Source organism: Culex pipiens, chromosome 1 (genome assembly GCF_016801865.2).
Source record: "Culex pipiens pallens isolate TS chromosome 1, TS_CPP_V2, whole genome shotgun sequence".
Classification (NCBI taxonomy): Eukaryota; Metazoa; Arthropoda; class Insecta; order Diptera; family Culicidae; genus Culex; species Culex pipiens.
In genome coordinates this window covers 101754375-101769463 of record NC_068937.1, presented here as the reverse complement: position 1 = coordinate 101769463, position 15089 = coordinate 101754375, and the positions used below count along the sequence as shown (strand labels likewise).

The window sequence follows — 15089 nt, the reverse complement described above, 5'->3', positions numbered from 1 at the left end:
TTTAGCAGAAGTTGAGGTCTAAAACGAACACTGAACCATTTCTTATTTGAGTTAAGGTCGCTTTTTGTGCAGCTCTCAATGCCTCACCTTTTGACCTTCACAAATCCCCAAAATTCGATCTCAATCCCGAGATATTAAACATTGTTGTCACTCTTCATATGAAAGAAGTTTTGACCTTATCGCGCTATCTTGACACACCCTGAAAATTGCTGTGATTGCGACAATTGGTCAAAGGGATATCAGGTCAGAACGCGATTGACACACGTACCTGGCTACTGTAAACATTTGTTATGATAACTCGGGACTCCAGCAACCAAATTCAACCAAACTTCAGGACAATGCAGATAATGGTCAACCAAACAAAACGTGTTTGTTATTGTTTACAATGCGTGCTCTGAGTTTTGTTTATTCAAGGTCAAACATTGAAACGCGTTTTTCTCGGAACGTCAAAAAGCGACGTGCGGCAAGATAGCACGATCACGTCGAGTTGTCAATTCGGTTTAATGATCAACAACGGCTATCAGCTTTATGGGCTATCTATAACCTCAAACAAGCTGTTTTGCTGTTATGACACTTTATTCCTACTTATTTCAACCACCCATTGCATAAACGTTCCCAATTTTAGAAAATTTATTTTCTTCAACTTGACGACCAGCTTAAACTTCGGATACTTTGAACTCTACGCATTTGAGACTAAAACTAGTTTGGAACATTTCTAACTCGCAAACTTGTCGGACCTCATTTACTAAACTACGTTAGATGGTTTGATTCCAGGGTAAACCTGTCTCCAGATTTGCAATCTACAAATTGCATCGGTGAACGGTATGGGGTTAAGTAGCTATTTGAACAAAAATACATAGAATAAAATCATCGTCAAAACCCTTATTCAGTAAAAACGTTAAATGCAAACGACGTCCATTTTACCCAACCAAACCGTAAGCTCTGGTGCACCACGTCACCGGGAATGTGCGTGCTGCAAGACAACTCTCGACGGTAAGGTCGTCGTCGTCTTCAGTAAGGTGTTCAAGTGCAAGTGCAAGATGCGACGACGGCCTACTTTTCTCCTTCTACGCGGCCAGATAATCTGCCTGCTTTGATGTGGACCGTTGGTCGTGGCTCTCCCAGCTAAATTCATGTGATTATTTTAATCTCATATTTCATAATCTCACCCTTACACATGTTTGGGGGAGAACTGTGCCACCTTATTTTTGCCTTAGGATTAGAAAATAGGAAAATTGCACGCAAATTGATGGGAAATGTCATCGAAAAACAGAAATCACGCACGGAAAGAAGATACAATGTCAAAACGAGACAAAGTTCACTAAAGGAGGTATCAGACTACGGCCAACAAACAAACAAACTCGCACTTTTTGACAGTTCGCCTGCTTTGTTTGTTTTCCTGCATTTGTTTGCAGAAAAGTCAGCCTGGATACATTGTGCTTTGTTTGTGAGTTTGGTAAACACGCAAAGTGCGAGTTTGTTTGTTTGTCATAGTCTTATACCTCCTTAAAACTAGCGAAAGAAGTCGCTCAGCCCGCGGAAAAGTTACCAGGAAGCGCTTATTTTTTTTCGCTGTTATGGAAGCTGGTCAAATTTAGGTAGGTAGAAGTAGGTAAAAACAATCAAGGATTCCTAAATCAACCAGGTATTTTTGCCAGAAATTATCGAAAACAAACCAGCAGACCTAAGTTGCTGGCAGAATTTTTTTGCCAGATATCAGTAAAATCAAACCAGGAAAATCATTCTGCTGATTTGGCGGTGAAAAAAAAGTGCATTTTCACCTGTGCACTCTCAAAATGGTCAAACTAAAATGCCGTAGTGTATAGGTACAGAGGGACAACTGAAGAATGCTGAAAGTAACAAAATAAAAATTAAAAATGTAAATAGATTAAAAAAAATCTTACACGGACAAAAACCAGTTCCCAAAATCGTGAACAAGCGTTCATGAAATTTGAACACTTTGTTCTAAGTTCCCGATTTCATGAACACTTGTTCACCATTTTGGGAACTGTTGTTTGTCCGTGTAGCTTTTAAAAAACAATAAAAGCTTCATCTGAATGGATCCAAACTCAATATCAACTCGCTACGGATCAGGTTATGGGAGCTGTCCAAATACGGGGACTAATCAAGTCATCGAGCTGTCAATAACACACCGCGCGTTCAAAAACCCTTGAACTTGGCTATGCTGCACATTGCACCACCACACCACATGGTCAGGGCAATTTGTTTACGATTAAATCCACACCACTAGCTGGTGAAGTGCAATGAAATGGCATCCTTCATGTTGGCTCTTTTTTGAATTATATCAACGTATTGTAACATGTATTACAGCACCATTACAAGACCGCAACATCATCAACAAGCTGGCCGCCGCCGCGGTGACCATTGAAGGATGACGGGACGGAACGGAACGGGGCTTGCCTGACAGCTTTCCTTTTGCTCTGCGGGTTTCTTGCCATGGCAGTCAGTGCATTATTTCCATCATTTTTACCTGATTTATAAGCGCGAATCGTGGCTCGTGTGTTGTGTGCACGAACGAAAACAAATCGCTGCTCTCAACAAACTGGTATAATCGCTGTGGTGTGGTCTTACTCTCGATTAATGCCAATTTCCACAGATATAGCAAACAGTTATGTGTGGTGAAGCTCGTACGATTTTCACTTTTCATTCAAAGTGTTTGTGCGAAGATCTGGAAAAAATGTTCAAATCTCGTTTCTGTAGCACATAAACTGAGTGTGAAAATGCATCATGCTGAGTGGAGATCGCGTTATGGTTATCCTCATATACGATAAGCCGCCTGCTTTATGATTTCGAGACTCGTTATAGTTTAAAAACTTAGAAACAGTCAATTAAGACCGTTGCATTATGTTGAAACTATGAATTTGATTTGAATCCTTTTTTAAACAATTACTCAGGGGCTGAATAAAAAAAACATTTTCCGTAGTTTTGAAGTTACTGAATTGTAGTGCAATCATAATTCGGAGCATTTGGTACGGTATGTCCACGCATCCTTTCTCCCCTGTAGATTATGTGAAATGTGATCCGTTCTCAGAATCCTCTCTGCGGTAAAAACAACGCAGTAGGGTTGGCCGCTTTAATTTTTGTAATATTTTCAGGGTATTCTCGGGTGTACTACAATTATTAAAAAATGACAAGAAAAGTGCTCGGGGCGTAATATAATCCCAAAACGTTCCAGCATGCTTTCATCAGACTGGCTGCGTTTGTGTTAGATTAAATTAGATTTTGAAGGTACCAAATTGTAAGCAGTTACAACAAACAAAAAGGAGAGTTGAAAAGTGAAATTCAGGATCACTCGAAGCTGAAATTTCGCTAAACATTCCTAATCAATGACACCCCCGCAAATTCGTCAATAACATTGCCGAAATTGTCAAGTCGCTACACAGATTTGGACGGCGGACACTTTCTCTGAACGCCATGAATCCGCGATTCCAATAAATATGTCTGGTACATCAAATTGCTTGCCGTATCCGCCCGGTGATGTCTATGGGTTGATGGCTTGAACAGAAAAAAAATCCTCAACTCTCCACGTTGGATTGGATTGTACATGAGGACATACTTGCGAGCATACCTGCGAGCCACTCGGACTTTAACTGGCCACTACTGCAGCACTGTTGATGGTTCTTACGACTAAAGTGAGTGCGATCGCGTGTGTGTGCTTGTTGCTGCTGATTCGTACGTGAGTGAATTTAATCAACCGTGCTTGTCAACCTGGTTCATTGTACGAATATGCGGTGATTTTCACCTGTTAAGCAAACACTCTTCACCGACGAGCATTACCTTTGATTGCCGTCAAGTTGTGGCGATTTGGAATACCTGATTTGCAATATGTTTAATGAGCTTCAAGTGCATTTTTGGACACTTAAAACAAAATTTCTAAATAAATTGACCAAAGTAACTCCCATCGACGGTATCCATTGAACTGAAAAGTTTAGGAAAGCATCAGCAATGTTTTCCAATGTGCATTTCTACTGAATTGGCCTATACTTGCATTCCGGTCACATTCGTACTTTGTTGGCATAGAAGCCAACTGAATTGTTATTCGTATAGGACCATCAATTTGTACGAACGATATCACTCGAAATCTCAAGATACCGTTTAACACTTGATGGTTGTCCGTCCGGCTATCAAGTAAGAGTGAACGATCATTTAATTTAAAGTGTTACGTAAAAAGCCTGGTACGTGAAATGGTTGAAGTATGATTTTGTAAATTTTAAGAGTAAAAGTGAGAGTTTTCGAACACGTTGACTTATTCCATAACCGGATTTGTGGTGATAGATTCATACGTGGACACAAACGAATTAGTTCAAAATCTTGAGTTACCTTGTGCCATCTTCAAAAAGGAACATCATGCATGCGCAATAAGGTGACAATACAAAATCGTCATCCGGGATACCTGGATCGATTCTTTATGTAAAAATAAGTAGGTAACTGTGCCAATTTTGAGTCAAATCGGTTAAGGTTTAATTGTCGCTATAGATCGTTAAAGTTGGTGATAACAAATCTTTGCATACAAAAACGTCTTATTTAAATCGTTTTGCAGTCTTCGACAAAGTTGTTTGCCATAAAATTTAACATAAGAATCCCACACTTGAAGATGATCCGATTTATTTAACGCCGCCTTTTGGCGGAATTATTATTTTTTTTCTTTTCCCCATACATTTTTGCAAATTTTCCCATACAAATTCAACGATCAATAGCGACCCTTAACCCGTCACCGATTTGGCTCCAAAGTGACAGAGTTACTTAAGGACGTATTAGACTACGACAAACAAACACACGAACTCGCAAACAAACAAACTTTTTGTCAGTTTGCCTGCAGTTGTTTGCAGAAACGTCAGCCTGCATATATTTGGCTTTGTTTGCGAGTTTGTGAGTTTAGCAAACTATCAAACACAAAAAAGTGCGAGTTTGTTTGTTTGTTTGCCATAGTCTAATAGCTCTTTTATTTTTATCTAAAAAATCTACCCGTCTATAAAGATTTTTTGAAATCCAGGGATGGAATAATCGCAAAACAATCAATTACGCTTGCGAACTTTCTTCACCCGCGAAAGAGAGAGGAGGCGAATCACGCAAAAGAAAATCGCTCCCGATATTCTCCAAGCAAATCAATCTGCTGATGATTTTTTTGTTAATTTCCTTGTCAGCACCCCTTAATATCATTTATTTCACTTTGTTTACACACACTTGCAATTGTAGTGGTGAAAAAGATGTTTTGCCGAATAATCAAGTTGATGATTTTAATAGATTCCTTTTACCGATCTTCCGTGCGCGAGAGAGGAGAGATTTTTTCTCCTGATGAGCAGCCAAAGATAATGCGCAACAACATTTCTGTATTCCCAAAATTATCGTATTGGGGATCCCAGCTTTGATTTTTGGGTTATTTCAAAGAAAGCTGGAAATCAGGCAAATTTGGTTTGGAAACTTTTTATTTAAGGCCTATTTTTACAAATAAGCATCCAAACAATCAAAAAATCAACTAATGTTGCATTAAACGTGATTTGTGAAGCTATCAAGAGTTAAATAATCCATGTAATCCAAATTTCTCATAACTTTTGATTTTTTTTATAAGGCAGGATAGGGATGGCTCATTCTGCCCCCAAGTGGATTTTAATTTAAAACTTTCACCCTCAAGCCTCTTAATGATTTGAAGGTTCCGTTGTTGCTTGATTACCTTCGTAATAGCTCCCGGTAACATTCTAAACATTGAACAAACTTTTTCAAACAATCTAACTTTTCAGAAAGCTTATTTAAGAACCTCATAATAAATAGATTTTAGATAGTTAAGTAAAGAAATTAAAATTTCCGCAAAATTCGAAAAATAAATTGAATTAAAACGTCTTTTTAGGTGTGGTGATGTTATTTGACGTCTTTTATTAGACCCTTGCCTTAAAGTTGGTCTAAATCTATTCTAAAGCCCAAATCCAAGGGTGACCCATTCTGCCCCCCCCCCCCCCCCTGCACCTATGTACTTTGACAAATATTTGCAACGGCCTTATTTAGAAATAAGAACCCAGAAAAATACATTTTTTAACATTGGCAAAGTCACAACAAGCAAAATCGACCCACTTAAAATTTTCAAAAAAAAAAATAAGAGTTCTTTTTTCCAATAATTTTTCAAGGCTTAGAATCGGTTTGAAAATATGTTTTGACATTTGTTGTAGAGGGTTAACAATTTGCACACAGGATGTATCAAGTTTTTGTGACCTGGCTGTTAAATATTTTCGGCGATTAATATACATACTGTTGATAAGAGAACATCACTAGATTGTGATGCGTTTGATCTTTTAGTGCTGATAGGTTAATATCTGGAGTTTTTTTTAAAGGTCCAAGACCTAATTTTCCGTTTTTGTTTTTTTTTGTGTTTTTGAAACCGCCTTGAGTCAGGGGTATTAAAAAAACACCCAAAACGCAAAAACTGAAAATTTGGTTTATTGGACCTTTTCAAAAAAAAAAAACAAGATATGATTCCGGTTCTGAAATACTCGAAGGACTAAAGGGAGTCCCATCTGTAAACCACGTGGGTATTTTTTTTGGAATTTAATTTGATTATTTGGTAATATTTGCTTGCTGGGATCAAATTTAAATTGACCTTTTAAAGAAAGAAGACTAATTAGATAATTGCAATTATCAAGCAATACGAAACAATGTGCAACACATTATCTAACGCGGATATGATCTGTTATGACAGAGTGACAAGTGTAAAAGAAAGCTCCGATCATCGTTGGTTCGCAAAAAGGTTTCAGATTAATCATTTCGCTGGCAGTCTAGGTAGGGTGACAAAATTGATTAACTCTCTGCCAAGTGAGCACCTCCAACCCGCCTTCGAGCGTTGTAATTCAGTGAGACTAATTTGGTGTAAGTACAATACTGTGCTGGGGGAATTGCTTGTAACGTTGGGACAAAATCACTTTCAGCTTAAGCATTAGAGCTTAATGGCTGTAAACAGTTAGAAATCTCTTATTTTGGAAGATTTATTAAATATTAATTCATCGTGAACTTTGTTACTGTGTGCACATACTGCTTAACCACAAACAAAAGAGTTCACGGCTGTTGTAACTCTTGATGCCTTTTAGTGTCTGTAACGAGATGAGGCCACTAATGGTGACAGGATGATTACGGTGCAGACATCGTTCCGAAAGGGCGGTCGCCGAGCAAAGGAATGCTCGCACAAGTCCATGCGAATTGCATTTGGATTAACATTGAAGGGAAAAGTACGATTTCAGCGATCGCACGCCAAAGAGCGCGCGCTCGCGCGACATGAAAGTGATATTTGCGAACTTGTTTTTGCTTTTCATCTTGCGGTTGCCATTATCAAATAAGTCTGCCTATGCTCGAGGAATGCGCGCGAGAAATTACTCAATTGATTGCGGATCGAACTAATTGTTGCATCTTTTGAACAAAAGCTTGTTTTCTAGATTTATTTCAACTGAATAACTTTCTTTGGGATAGAAAAAAAGACTTCAAACGGCCAGTTGTTCGGATAAACAAATTGACCAAAGACGACATTCATTCAATCAATTTTTATTAGCACCAACCACCTCATCAACGCTAACCCTCGCCGAAAGAATCACATCATTCACGCCAACGCCATCGTACGACGCTCCGCACAGTCCCAGCGGCAATTTGTGGTCCCGAATGTACTGCTTGATTCCGTCCACCCGCTTCTGATGTCCCACCACATACTGGGGAATGCATCGGCGCAAGATGTTCACCTTGTACGAGTCGGGCTTTTGGTTGATGTTCAAAATCTGGTTCACATGTTTCAGCGCCACTTCCAGCAGTTGTTCTTCGCTAGGGTTTTCTCCGAACCACTGCCGGAACCAAGCTCCGCCCATCATTACGGTCAGAACCGTATTGTCCTCCATGTCGAAGCAGCAGCTGTCGAAGATGCAACCCAGGATTGGCAGTTTTTCGATCGGGGGTACCAGAAATCCGAAGGCCTTTTGCTTGAGCAGGTCTGGATTCTTGAACCGTAGGTTGATCACACCCACGTCTACAAATGGGATTGCGGCAAGTTCTTGGGCAAGAATTGGATGTTGCTTGGCAAGATATTTAGCTAGTTTGTAGCTTGGAATGCTGCTAATCAGCCGGTCCAGGGTTCGTTCTTCTCCGTCCACACGAAGCTCAACCTTGTTCCCTTTGAACTCGATCTCCTCGCACTTGACATCGGTCCGAACGTCCACCTGTCCTTCGTCGAGTACCGATTTCAACCTGTTTGGCAGTGTCTGCAGCCCTCCCTGAATCGAGTAAATGCTCCAATTTTCCGACTTGGCCCGTTTTGCTAGCCCTTCCAGCGGAACCTGCTTCGAGCTATCCTTGTCCTTCTTCCCCAACGCTTCCAGCAGCATTCCTTTCACAACTCCTCCATGCTTCTGCTCAACCTCAAACAAGCTCTTCATCAGAAACTTGACACTAATCTGCTTGGCATCCCCCGCACAGATTCCACACAGCATCGAACTGATCGCGTAATCCGCAATCTCCTTACCGAAGCGTCGCTCCACAAAGCTGTACATCGCTTCGTCGTCCAGCTTCTCCTTAGACTTCCCCCCAAACAAATCCTTAAACCCAGCAAAAAACAACGGCTTCGTAAACGGGGGCACCGTCTTCACCACCCCGGACAAATCCGACGGCAGCATGTTGAGCCGCCCCTTGGCATAGATCATCCGGTTCCTAGCGGCCACGTGATTTGAGAAGATCGGATGGACGTGCTCACCCAGCCCAACCTCTTCGATCAGGTCCAGCGTGTTCCTGGCGGCGGGCCCTTTCGGGCGGATTGTTCGCGGACCGGCCTCGAACACGTATCCTTCGCCATCGAACCGTTCCGTGCGGATCCAACCGCCGATGCGGCTGCTGGCCTCGTAGATTACGGTTGGGGTTGGAAGGCCTTTCCTCAGAAGGTAGTATCCGGCGGAAAGACCGCTTAGACCGGCGCCAAGAATGGCCGTCATTCTTAAGATTTAGTTCTCTGTAATAGAGTTTGAAACAGATTTAAATCAAGTTTATCTCAGCATCGTTACAGATTTGTTATAATCTCAATGTTTTTAAATTAACCCTTTTTTTTCGTCAAACATAAATTTAAACGTATTTTTTGTTAACCACAATAAAATATCGGTTAAACTGCTAAACTAAACGATCTTTATGTTAATCATCTCGAATCACATATGATTCAACATTTATCTTTATTTATAACGTTTCTTAGAGATTTATGATTGAACTCTTAAAAGACATGAATGTTATAAAATAAACAAAATAACACTAAGAGCACACTTACATGACGAGATTAACCGGTATTGTGCAATACGACCTAGATGACAGTGACCTTTTTCGGCACTTGATGTTGCATGTCTGAATCTACTTCTCTCAGGTATTCTGCTTTCTTGTTTTTTTTTTTCGCAAAAAAAATCAACAGACTTTCGAAACCGTATGAACAAAAAATCTAAAAAATATTGATAACAAGTTTGTTTATTTACATCTGCATGCGTGCAGACAGCTGTCACTGCCGGCATTTTGAAATGTTGCATGCAATTTGAACTTTCGTTTCGGCCACCCTGTCGCTCCAATTTATACAGAAAATATATTTATTATTTCAAGTTTATTTAAATCAAAAGTATTTCTCATAAATTTCAAGCAAGTGTTGCTATTAAATTTAATTAGACCCACTAACGTCTTCAAATTGATTTTTATCGAGAACTCGATGTCCGTGTGCTTGCAGAGTCTACCCAAGTATCGGCGATATAAACTTTGAAAAATATTTGCACCGGCCCAAAATACAAAAAAAAAAATCGAATTAGAATTTGAAAATGGCGGTGACTTGTATGCAACATTGCACACACAATCATGTTCAGTTTTCCAATAAGATCGTCATCCTCGGACCCCTCGGCGCCAGTTTGTTGTGGTCACCAATGATGGAAAAATAAACAAACCTACGGAAAAGGTCGCGAAGAAAAAAATTTGCGAGTAAAAGTGGCAGGCAAAATTTTGTCCTCCAAAATTTGGCTCGAAAATGTAACTAAATCAAGAATACGATGACTTCACAGCGTGATTTCCTACGATCGATGAACGAAGATGGCGATGGCGGCGGCGATGACGATGATGACGATTCCGACACCCTGACGGAACTTTCCTTCTCGAGGTCTCCGACGAGCAGTCTGGGCCGGAGCAGCACCGGGTCGATCCCGTGGGCCGAAGATGCCGTCAAGCAAAACCAGCTTGAGTGGGAACGGATCGAGCGTATGTTCTACGGCGAGGAGGACCTACCGCAGGACAACAAACTCCGGGAGGAATTTCTGGAGTGGATCACGGCGTTTCCGCACCTTCGGGTGCTCGGCAGTACGATGACAATCCAGGAAAACCAGGCGGCCAAGTCGTCGGATCCGTTCCACGAGGAGGTGTTTGCCATCGACCCTCCCCTCATGAGCCGCATCCGGTCGTCGCGAAGTGCTGCCAAGGCGGCCAAGCAGCCCAAGGAGTGCGAGTTTCAGCTTGTTCCTAACGATATCGAGCGATATCTGCACATCAGTTCTGGTCAAATCATGCGAAACAATCATAGAAATGCCAAAGACTTAGTTAAGAATTCTAGCGATCCCATAATTTCCTTCGTAGAAACCATCGAAAAGCCCCCGAAGCAACAGCAGCAGCAGCCGACCAGGCAGCAGCAACTTTCCAACAATCTAATCATTCCGCCATCATCGAACCATACCTTCGGAATACTGATCAGCAACAATTACAACTATCTAACCGGTAATGAACAGCTGTCGATAGCTAGCAGGAACAGCAGTGCACAATCCGTAACACGCTTCAACAATAGTATTATGCACAAGAAACTCGCACCCTTGGGCCAACGGCCACAGCCGAAGTTGTCCTCGGCGCACCACCATCCGGACAAACCCATCCTATCGTCGTCCGCATCGGCCACCAACGCGCGAATCCCTCCGCTCGGGACCAACATCAAGTTTCTCGTGCGGAACTCTACGGCAGCCCGTTCCCTCGGCACCGAACTTGACCATCGCCCGGTCAAGTTCAACATGGTCAAGTCGGCGACCTCGTCGCGATATCCGCTCTCCCCGACGAAAAACATCATCACCCTTCCGTCGCTGGCCGTTCTGGAGCAGGGATCAATCATGCGGGCAGCCGGCGGCAGTGGAACCGGCAAGACATCCTTCAATTCGGAAATCGTCGGACGGTCCATCTCGGCAGCGGTCACCCAGAAGAACTCACCACCCAAAAGCACTGGCACCGGAAACGCACCCAAGCTGAACGTAATCCACTATCACTAAATGTCTCTGAATTTGGTTATTATGTCGCTTAACCGGCTTCTTACAGCTCACGCGAGTAGTCGTAGGGACTTGTTTGAACGAGTTCTAGGATAGGAATTATTTTGTTTAAAAAGTTACGAAAATAAACAGAAAAAAATCTGTCGCGGTTAAATCGGGACAGATTTAAAAAATATTGCAAAAGTTGTTTTCTTTTTGTTGGGTTCGTCACTTACGTCTAGTTTACATCGTTAAAGTCTATGGCTCACTCGGATGATTTCTCTACACCCTCGTAGATTGTTTCCAGCCGAAATGTATTGTTTGTTATTGTTTTTTTTTTGTACTAGCTACAACTAGTAAACACTTTTAAACCGTTGATATTTGAGTAATATCATGCGGAATAAATTACGCTTGGCAAATTCGTTTTTTTCTATATCCTACCAAAACGTTAAAAGTCCATCTCTGGTAAGGTGACAACAGATTTTTAACAGTTTTTTGCAAATTGATTTGACATTCCTACCTTATATCAGCAAAAGTGTCCTGAAGGTAATTTGCATGTAATTTTCAAAAATAATCCAGACTCGATTATCGGAACCCTTGATTATCCGAGTTTTCGATAATCCGAAGTTCGATTATCCGGATTATGGGACTTTTGGCTGACATACTTTATGGATGACGTCTTACGGACTTACGGACACAATCCTGCAACAACATGATTGTAGAAATAGTCAATCTTTGACAAGGTTGAAAAAAGATCACTTCGAGCGAATAACGATTGCCTGAAGAAAGGCCCTCTGAGTATGCTTTGATCGTTTCTTTTCCGACTGACACTTGATCGTTGGCTGTGGCATAGACGAATAAAAATTTCAATGATTGGGTTTAGTCGTCAACTTGCTGCGATCTGATTATAATTTTCCCCATTTAACACCAGCAGTCATGGGTTGTTACAATCATCGTCTGCACTCTTGACGAATGACAGCTAGTCGTGGCAATTTGAGAATAAAGATTATTCTCAGCAGTCTTATTCGTGAGATGTAACAGGCAGCGATTAATCGCCAAATTAATCATAGTCGTCGGATATTCAACACTGATCTTTGATGTGTGTGACAAAAATTTTGGTGCAAAAGTGCTGGTTGATGTGCTCCGTTTACCATTTCTCTGGTTCTTCTCCATGAAACTAAATTCTGAATGAAACTAAACTAAATGAAACTAAACTGCCCATAATTGCAAATTCGGCTATTATGCCAAATCAAGTATTCCGAGAAAAACGCGTTTTAGTGTTTGTGACAAAATCTCCGTCAAGGCAATTTACCATAAGAGTGGCATATTAGCCGTTTGGTTTTTCGCATCGGCAGCCAAGTCTAAGCACTATTTCAGTAAAATTCAAGTTCCAGAAGATGCGTTGGAACATCCTCTACCACCTGGTGCTAATATCTCGTTTTTGCCAAAAGTGGATATTAGCCGTTTTTTCAATGGTGGGCAGTAAACTAAACTAAATTCATCTTCAGGCCTGATGGGTCATACATGACCCATACCGAAAAAAAAAATGTTTGAGTGGTCGTTAATGGCCTTTTTGACGACCTAGAACATCCTGAAAACCTTAAAATTTGGAAACTTCAGAAAATTTTGAATAAAATTCAGCTAACAACGATTTTTCCAGGCAAATGACGTTAAGTTATTACCAGTCCAATCCCCACGACCATTTGGCACCACTTCGATTCCTTTGGATCTCTTTTGGGATGATCTAGGTCCTCCGAAGTGTCCTGGAATACAGATCTTGGAGTCTACCACCGTAAACACACAATTCAATCAAGTTTTCGATTATGGACCAAGATCTGTATTCCAGGACACTTTGGAGAACCCAGAACATCCCAAAAGTGATCCACATAGCTCATAGTGTTGCCAAAGGGTCCCAAGGACATCACTGAATATGAACCATAATCGTAAACATGGTAGAATCGTGTTGTTACGGCGGTAGACTCCAAAATCTGTATTCCAGGACACTTTGGAGGACCCAGTACGTCCAATAATGAAATGTAACTTTTTTTTGTCTGTTTCTGTTTATTCATGGAAATATTTAACTACTGATACCAAAATGGTAGATTAACACAGCTCAGAAAAAATCAGGCCTGAAAGGGTTAAAAGGGTTTTGTAGGGGACAATGGACATCTTAAGAGCGAGTCCGCGAACAGGGCATACCCCTTAGTATGGGACGTCGTTTGGACCTCACCAATCTGCCTGAAATTTTCAGAGGTTGTTTGTACATACCGGTGGTTTAGTGGTTAGCGTGGTAGCCTCCAAACCCCAGTATGGCCTGGGTTCAATCCCAGACGGACCCGGTGGCATTTTTCGAGACGAGATTTGCCTGACCACGCCTTCTATCGGATGGGGAAGTAAAACGTCGGTCCATTAGCGTAAAAGAGGTTTTGAGTGACTCACCACACATAACCTTCGGCCGCCTAGAAATGAGCAGAAACTTGCAACAGAGCCCACAAAAGACCCGGGGGTCGTTAAAGTGGATTGCTTTGCTTTTTTTGTACATATAAAACTAGCATCTTTCCCAAATTCGAGCACTCTAGGTCAACGGGAAGTGGAGCAAATCGGGACACAAAGTTTAGAGGTTCAAAAACGTCAAAAATCTTAAAAATGCCGTAACTTGGGCAAAATGCATCTGAAAGGGCTTAAAAATGCAACAAAATGCCGGGTGAAGCATTCCAATTAATTAAATCTAGAGGGAGTTATTGGCATTTTAGTGAAAAAAAGCACAATTTTCAAAGTCAAATGAAAAAGTGTTCCCTCCAGATATCAACTCGATTCGACCTGCAGCTTGTAAGGGACATCTGGTACTACCATCTGAGACTGAGAACGCTTTGAGTAAGGCAGCTTAACATATTTAATAGACACTTTTTCTTTTAGTGATTTTTTTTTTTGGTTGTAAATTTTTGTTCGGGGGACCCCCTAGATCATTTTTTTTTGCTTTCCGGTGATAATTTTATCATATTCGTATTCCTGAGACAATTTCACAATATAAACATGCAAAAAATGTCTATTTCCATCCATTTCCCCTCAGGAACAGGGAAAGATTAACTTTTACATGCTTCTTCACTAAGTTGTTTTATGCTATCACTTTCATGGAGACGCATGATTCTTTGACCCATCTATGTAAATTAGGAAAATTTGGTATACCGTAAACTGGGGTGACTTTGATAGCCCGGGGTGACATTGATAGAAATTTGATTTGGTCACTAATTTTGATACATCCAATGTAACAGTCTCATTTTGCATATTTGTTCGATAATAAGCTATCCCTTAATGCTTACATAATCAAAATTCTCAAAAATGTTTAGATATTAATTTGACGGGCATTTGAAAATCCTATCAAAGTCACCCCGGGCTATCAAAGTCACCCCAGTTTACGGTTCATACAGTTCAATACGGAGCGTCGGATTGAGGTTCTCTTTGTTGCGTTTGGTTCGTATAAGTCCAAGGATGGTTCTTACGCCAAAAAGTGACAATTTTGGCGATTCTAGAACCGATTCCGGAAAATGTGCAGATTGTATGTGAAAATTTTAGGTAAAATAAAATTTTGATCACAGGAGGCTGAATAAGCAAACAAGCTAAATACGTCAGGAAACGAAAAAAGACAAGACGAAGTTTGTCGGGTTTAGCTTGTTTAGAATGTAACAAAATGAGCCAATGAGTTTTTCTTTAAACTCGAGATATCTTCATTTGAAAAAGTCTGATTTTCAAGGGACAACCACAGTATGGAGGAAGCATAATTTGTTAATAAGTCTTATTACATGTCGTGTTTCAAAA

At 40.9% G+C, this 15089-nt stretch overlaps 2 protein-coding genes across 2 annotated transcripts; one reads left to right on the top strand and one right to left on the bottom strand.

Moving 5' to 3' along the window:
* Positions 1-7526: 7526 nt before the first annotated feature.
* Positions 7527-9462, bottom strand: LOC120425430 (protoporphyrinogen oxidase). Its single transcript, XM_039589959.2, has 2 exons — positions 9293-9462; positions 7527-8986 (listed from the first exon to the last, which is right to left on the bottom strand). Exon 2 carries the CDS (start codon positions 8967-8969, stop codon positions 7536-7538), a length of 1434 nt encoding a protein of 477 aa, XP_039445893.1. The 5' UTR covers positions 8970-8986; positions 9293-9462; the 3' UTR covers positions 7527-7535.
* A 439-nt stretch (positions 9463-9901) lies between these two features.
* Positions 9902-11477, top strand: LOC120425427 (uncharacterized). The gene has a single exon (XM_039589955.1). It carries the CDS (start codon positions 10047-10049, stop codon positions 11295-11297), a length of 1251 nt encoding a protein of 416 aa, XP_039445889.1. The 5' UTR covers positions 9902-10046; the 3' UTR covers positions 11298-11477.
* The last annotated feature ends 3612 nt before the right edge of the window (positions 11478-15089 follow it).

What these genes read in the sequence shown, in the direction of transcription:
- LOC120425427 (XM_039589955.1), top strand. Translation starts at nt 10,047, where the DNA reads ATGACTTCACAGCGTGATTTCCTACGATCGATGAACGAAGATGGCGAT.
- LOC120425430 (XM_039589959.2), bottom strand. Translation starts at nt 8,969, where the DNA reads ATGACGGCCATTCTTGGCGCCGGTCTAAGCGGTCTTTCCGCCGGATAC.